Genomic DNA, 7,163 nt, shown 5'->3' with positions numbered 1-7,163 from the left:
TGTGGACCTCTTATTTGGGGGTTAAATTGGTCTGGATGATGTGGCTATTGCTTATAATCACTGTTGCTTGGGAGTCAGAGGCAGGAAGATCATGGTTGGTAAGCCAGGGCCAAAAAAAAAAAGGGGGGGAGACACTAGCAAAACAAGACAGAAGTGGTGATATGTGACTGTGATCCCAGCCATTTGGGAGGTAACAGGACTGCAGCCCAAGGCTGTTGGAGATCCTATCTCAAAAACAAACTCAAAGCAATGCAGTGTGACTAAAGTGGTAAAAAGATCAATCATTCAGCAGATGTACAGCCCTGAGTACTTGAGTACTGCCAAAAGAAAGTTTGTCTCTATCATCTATATCATTTGTCCTATCTAATATTATCTAGCACTATAATCTATATCATTCATCCTATCTATATCTCTAATATTACTAAGCATCACTATCTGTATCATTTATCCTATCCAATATTAAGTAGCTCTAACTATATCATTTGTCTTAATATTATCTAGCACTATCATCTATATCATTCATCCTATCTTATCTATATCTTATCTCTAATATTAAGTAGCACTATCAGCTATATAATTTATCCTATTATCTAGTACTATCATCTATATCATTTATCTTACCTAATATTATTAAGTAGCACTACCATCTATATTATCTATTTAGCTCTATCTACCTAATATTAAGTATTTGGCGCTATCATCTGTATCATTTATCCTATCTAATATTAAGTGGTACTATCATCTATATCAGTTACCCTATCTGTCTGTCTGTCTACCTATTTAGACAGTGCATTACATCAGATCACAACAGCTAAGCCTTTTTACCACTCTCCTACTCGCACCCTTACAGACTTGCAACAGTCTCTGGGAGCCCGGAAGTGAGCAGCCCAAGGCTGACGTGCCGCACTGGGCGGGACCGCCATTCACTTCCGGCGCGCCAGGCCCCGCCCTCCCGCCCGTCTCCTGCCTTCCGGTCCTGCCTCCCTCCCCGGAAGTGAGCCGAGCCGGAAGCGCGCCGCCCGCCTTCCGGCCGGCTTTTGGCCCTCCCGGCGTCTGTGCATTACTTTTCCCTCCGGAAAGCCGCGGGTCCCGCGCTGTTCCCCGTCTGTTCCGAGTGGGGGTCGGCGGTGCGCCCCGTGGGACGCGGGGCTGAGGCCCGGGCGCCATGGGTGTGCAGGGCCTGTGGCGGCTGCTGGAGGGCGCGGGCCGGCCGGTCAGCCCCGAGGCGCTGGAGGGCAAGGTGCTGGCCGTGGGTATCCTTGCCGCTCGCGGGGCGCCGGCGGGGAGGGCCCCGGGGGGCGGGGGTCGGCGGCGGGGAGGTGCGGGGTGCGCGCGCGCGCTCTCGGCCGAGCGCCCCGGCCCCGCGCTTTGCCGGCGGGCGCCCCTCCGTGCTTCCGGTCACCGCGCACGGGGCGGAGCGCGGGCGCGGCCCGCGATGGAGTCGTGCTCCTCCGCGGGCGCCGCTGGTCCGCACACGGGCTTTCCCTGCGGTCCTGCTGTCTGAGCTCTGACCCCCATTCCCTCGATCTGTCCCCCCCCCCCTCCGGTCTTCCTCCCTTCCTCCTTCCCTCCCTCGCTGTCTGTCTTAACTCCCTCTCCTCTTCCGTGCCAGTGCTGGGGCTTGAAATCAGGGCCTGGGCGTCGTTCCCTGAGCTTTTTCCTCTCAAGGCTGGCGCTCCCACCACTTAAGTCACACCTCCACTTAATGGCCGTGTGCGCGTGCGCGAGCGGTTAACTGGACGTGAGGAGCTTGTGCACTTTAATCCTCAAGATCTCAGCCAGAGAAGCGCGCCGACAGCCCCCTCCCCCCCCTCAAGGATAACGATGTATAAAGGTGTTTACTCTTTTAGGGGGCATAGGTAACTTTTTTCTTTTTTTTGGTTGCCTGTTCTGTGTCTGAAGCTGCTGGTACCTTACACGAGACCGAAAGTCATAGACGTTCTCTGAGCACCGGAGGAAGGCCCCTCAGCAGAGAAGCCGTGAGCTCAGGAGTGAATTCTCCAGTATGTACACAATTTTAAGAAAAATGTAGGATATCATTTTCATTTGGCAAGAATACCTTCAGGTTGATCTGTAGTGAATACTTTAAAGTTTTTGTGCAGGGTACTTTGAGTTGGGGAAAGCACCTGGGCTAGGCTGTCCCCCAGTGGCCTTCTGATACCATTGCACGATAAGAGATCTCGAGAACTTACTAGTTAGTCAAAGGGACCATAAACCTTCAGCAGAGGGGTTGCCTGTGCAGCTCAGCAGCAGACAACTGGTCTAGCAAGCTTGAGACCCTAGGTTCCATCTTCAGCACTGAAGAAAGAAAAACATTCTTTAGCTGGGCGTTTGGGGTATGCCTGTAACCCCACCTTTTGCAGGCTGAGGCTGAGGTAGGAAGGTTATCAGTTTGAAGCCATCCTTGGTTATGTAATGAGACTGTCTCAAAGCAGCAGCAACAACAGCAAGAAAACAAAAAGCAGGGCTGGGAAGGTGGCTCAGTGATAGAGCGCTTGCCTTCATGCATGAGGCCCTGGGTTCGATTCCTCAGCACCACATAAGCAAAAAGAAAAAAGCCGGAAGTGGCGCTGTGGCTCAAGTGGTAGAGCGCTAGCCTTGAGCTGAAATGCTGAGGGACAGCGCCCAGGCCCAGAGTTCAGGCCCCACCACCGGACCCAAAAAAAGAAAAAAAGCCAGAAAAGATTTTTTTTTCAATGATACAGTCTTAATAAGAGATGAAGAAATTGTAAAACACTTGAGATGACACAAGGATCAACAGTTTTTTTTTTAACAATATCAAATTATGAGGAAAGAAACTATATTTGTAAATAGCTCAAAGAGGCCCATTTGGGGATGGGATAATCTCATGTAACATTTGATAACTTGTCTATTTGATTTTTCCTTGATAATCATGGAATTGGGACACCTGAAATTTTACTGTTTTGCTTGTTAATAAAGTATCTACATTTTACTCCTGGAACTGTAAAATAAAGATCTAGGTAGCCGAGTGAGTTTCTTGTTTATTTGTCCAATTTAAAAGGCTAGGTCAAACAATCTGTAATGAAAGGTTTAACTTTTTCTCTTTTGGATTTTTAACATTTGTAAAAATGCCCTTACATGTATTAGGAGATTTCTCTCGATATTATGCATTATAATGCAGAGTGGTTACATTTTAAGTCACTAATTAAAAACTAAGGAAATGGATTTTTTTTGTTTAAAAATGTTTGGGTTCTTTGGGTCTTAACTCTAAAGTTATATGTGGTTTTGCTGCAGATCTGTTCCAGTTTTCAGATAAATTCAGTTATTGCTTTATAAACTGAAATCAAACAAGTCAAGTATACAAATATTGGCTGAATGTATTTCTTCTCCAAGAATTTCAAGCTGTAACTCAGCCTTAGCTGAGAACTGTCACGATCTGTGATTAAATAAAAAAAAAATAAAAGATTCATCAGTTTCGTGGTTGAGTATTTTTATTTTTCAGGTTTTTGATTTACTTATTTTGTTCTAGTCCTGGGGTTTGAATTCAGGGCCTGGACTATGTCCCTGAGCTTTTTTGTTCTATGCTAGTGCTCTACCACTTGAGCCACAGCTCCACTTGCTGCTTTTTTGGTGGTTCATGGACTTTTCTGCTAGGGCTGGCTTTAAACTGACATCTTCATATCCCATCTTCCTGTGTAGCTAGGATTACAGGCATGAGTCATTATTTAGTATTTTAACCTTAGGAGTTTTGAATTGTGTGTGTGCGGGCACACACATGTGCCATACTGGTACTTGAACTTAGGGCCTAGGCTAAGGTTGCTGAGCTTTTGCTCAGACTATTGCTCTACCACTTGAGCCAGAGCTCCACTTACAGATCATTTTTTTGGGGGGGGGTAGTTTATTGGAGATAAAAGTCTCATGAACACTCGGACTGGTTTAGAATGACATTCCTCATATCTCAGCTTCCTGAGATATGTGAACCACCGCATGCTGCATTCCTTAGGATCTTTTTTCCTCACATGTGCCTCAGATTGTTCTTTGGAAAATGTCCATTGACTGTAGGTGCTGCTTTGTGTGCACCGTGCCCTGCCATTCCTCCTGCCACAAGTGGAAGTTGCCCTTGTCCCAGAGCACTGGCAACGGATCCCCTATCTCATCCCCCATCTCTGCTGTTCATTCATGTCTGCTACTTTTTCAGATAGGCCTTCCTAAGAGCCCTGTACCTCTAAGCTTCCTCCTCCCTCCCTCCTTCCTCCCTGCCTGCCTGCCTGCCTGCCTTTTCTCCCTCCTTCCCTCCCTCCTTCCTTTCTACTTTCCCTCTTCCCTTCCCTTCCTTCCTTCCTTCCTCCCTTCTTCCCTCCCTTCCTCTCCTCCTCCCTCTCCCCCCACTTCTTTCCAGCACTGGGATAACACCTCATGCATTCTAGGCAAGTGCTCTACTACTGGAGCCTTGTCCTCAGACATGTTTCCCTGGCTTTCCCACTCTGGGTGTGGTGTGAGGGTTGGGTTGCCTTGCTAGATGCTACAGACAGGAGAGAAGAGCTAGAAGACATCCAGCAGAGTGCTGGGTAGCTCTTTCCTGTAGAGAAAGGCAAAATACATTATGGGAAAAAAAAGTATTAGGAAAAGTTTAAAAACTGGAGAAAAGGCCAAGAAGAAAATATAGTTTACTTCTAGTTTTAGCAGAGAAAACTGCTAATATTTTGATGTCTGATCTCTATTTTTTTGTATTATTGAATTACATGATACGTAGTTTTGGAACCAGTTATTTTTCTTTTAGTAATACTTTGTGACTATGTTATCACTAGAGGTATTCCTGTAGATTTATGCTTTTAATAACTGATATTTTAGGAAACAGGTACCATAAGCTAGGTTGTGTGTGTGTGTGTGTGTGTGTGTAGGTGTGTAGCTTGGCCTTGAACTTGGACTGGTCTCTGTTTCTGAGCTTTTGTGCACTAGGCTAGCACTCTGTCACTTGAGCCTTAGCTTTACTTGGGGCTTTTTGGTGGTGAATTGGAGATAAGAGTCTCACGGACTTTCCTGCTCAGGCTGGCTTCAGACTGTGATCTTCAGATCTCAGCCTCTTGAGTAGCTAGGACAGGTGTGAGCCACCAGCTGCTCAGGCTGGCTTCAGACTGTGATCTTCAGATCTCAGCCTCTTGAGTAGCTAGGACAGGTGTGAGCCACCAGCGCCTGGCTTATAATTTAATTTGTGCCCAGTCCCTGAGTTCAAGCCCCAAGACTCACAAACAAATGAAAAAGTAAAAACAAAACACCCTGTTGCAAAGCTTGAATGTTTTTAAAATATTTTAATTGTTATCTACAAGTGTTCTTATAAAGTCCATGATGATTTATGAGGATAAATGTTTGAAAACTGGATTCTTAGGTGAAATAGAATACAAATTTTAGGGGATTTGCAATGATTTGCTAAACTGTAATTCAGAAAATCTGTGGCAGATTACCAAAAGTCTTTGGATAGCTAGTTTTTTTTTTTTGTTGTTGTTTTTAAGCAATTCCTTGCCATTAGACTTTTAAAGGGGTGTGTCTATTAAAATTAGGGATATGTGAAGCAGTAACTAGATTAAAGAGAGTTAGCTGGTGTTCAGTAGATTCTATCAGGGCCAGACATTCAACGTCCAGTGCCTGGTGCCCCCCCCCCCCCCCCCCCCCGTGAGCTCGTGAGTGGTTGTCCTTTACCTGCCCTCTCAGATATTAGCATCTGGTTGAACCAAGCTCTCAAAGGAGTCCGAGATCGCCACGGGAACTCAATAGAAAACGCTCATCTCCTCACTTTGTTTCATCGGCTCTGCAAACTCCTGTTTTTTCGAATTCGTCCTATTTTTGTATTTGATGGGGATGCACCACTGCTGAAAAAACAGACTTTGGTAAGTGACACCTGGTCACACTTTCTATTTAGGACTGGAGAACGCAGGACTTGGTTTTGACATATAGCCAATTTGAATTCAGCTGCTGTTTAAAAGTTCATCTTTAACAAAACAATTTTTCTTTAAAAAAAGACTTATTTATGAGAGCATATCACTATTGTGATGAAATTAACTTTTAACTGAAACTACTAGAATTCTTAAAATTGAGTTTTGGAAATGTCTGTTTACGTGAGGGGTGGTAAAAATTTATTTTTGCCAAGGGCCATTTGAATATTTACATCATTCTTGGTGCATACAAAAGTAACTGATGGGCATTGTGTGTCTGTCCTGCCCTGCACTAAATGATTTCCCAGCCTTATATAGCCACAGGCCAGACATTCCCACCCCAGGTTTAAGTGCTCACATTTATACCATTGCTCAGAACATTATGGAAAAGCTCTCATGATTAGTGGTGCTGTGACTCAAGTGGTAGAGCACTTGTCTTGAGCTGAAGAGCTCAGGGCAGCACCTTAGGCCCAGGGTTCAAGCCCCACAACTGACCAAAAAAAAAAAAAAAAGCTCTCATGATTATTCAAAAGGCTCTTTCGGAAAAGTCTCCATCTGAGTGAGATAGTGTTGTGTTCTCATGATTATCCAAAAGGCTCTTTAGGAAAGGTCTCCATCTGGGTGAGATAGTGGTTCTCAGTGATGGCAAGCTCTCTTTCAAATACCATTTGGGTTCTGGGAATAAGCAGTGGTCATATGGTACCTAGTGATGACCAGGGTTTGCCAGGAGGGGAATGACAGAAGATAAGAATATGAGATCAGGTCTCATTGTTCTGAAAGTGTTGTTTTTTGGTTTTTTAAATGCTTAAGCAGTTCCAATGGTAGTACCCATTTAGAAATTTGCCCCATTTTTTTTTTTTGATGGGTACACTACTCTGTTGAAGAAACATTGACCATGGCCTTTTTCTATTATAAAGGCAGATATTGCTGCACTGTGTAATCCTAGAGAAGTGAGCATGTAAACGGAAGGCTAGGATTTATGATACCAGAGACATTGTTGCCTCTGCAAAGTATCTATACTTGAGTGTTTCAGTTTCCTCAGATCTCAGGTACTTTTTGGAAGGATTAGAAAAGATGTCTTGATTATTTCTGCATCTCATGCAAACTGTTAAACATAGATGCTTCCACAGACATTTGCACAGACTGCTTCATTTATTCCTAGACATTTTTTTCTCTCTTTTCTTTCTCTTATTGGAAATCCTGGGATTTTAAACTCAGGGCCTCACACTTGATAGACAGGTGCTTGCATCTAGTTGGATATTCATATATATA

At 44.6% G+C, this 7,163-nt stretch overlaps 1 protein-coding gene across 1 annotated transcript in view; it reads left to right on the top strand.

The window, feature by feature from the left end:
• The first annotated feature begins 1,035 nt into the window (after positions 1–1,035).
• Positions 1,036–7,163, top strand: part of LOC105990562 (DNA repair protein complementing XP-G cells-like) — a 24,862-nt gene continuing 18,734 nt past the window's right edge. The window contains exons 1-2 of the mRNA XM_013022997.1: positions 1,036–1,253; positions 5,671–5,846. Of these exons, the coding sequence (XP_012878451.1) occupies positions 1,166–1,253; positions 5,671–5,846 (264 nt within the window). The 5' untranslated portion in view covers positions 1,036–1,165. The remainder of the gene's footprint in view (positions 1,254–5,670; positions 5,847–7,163) is intronic.

This window comes from Dipodomys ordii, unplaced genomic scaffold (assembly GCF_000151885.1).
Source record: "Dipodomys ordii isolate 6190 unplaced genomic scaffold, Dord_2.0 Scaffold65, whole genome shotgun sequence".
NCBI lineage: Eukaryota > Metazoa > Chordata > Mammalia > Rodentia > Heteromyidae > Dipodomys > Dipodomys ordii.
This window is presented reverse-complemented; position numbering and strand designations above follow the sequence as displayed.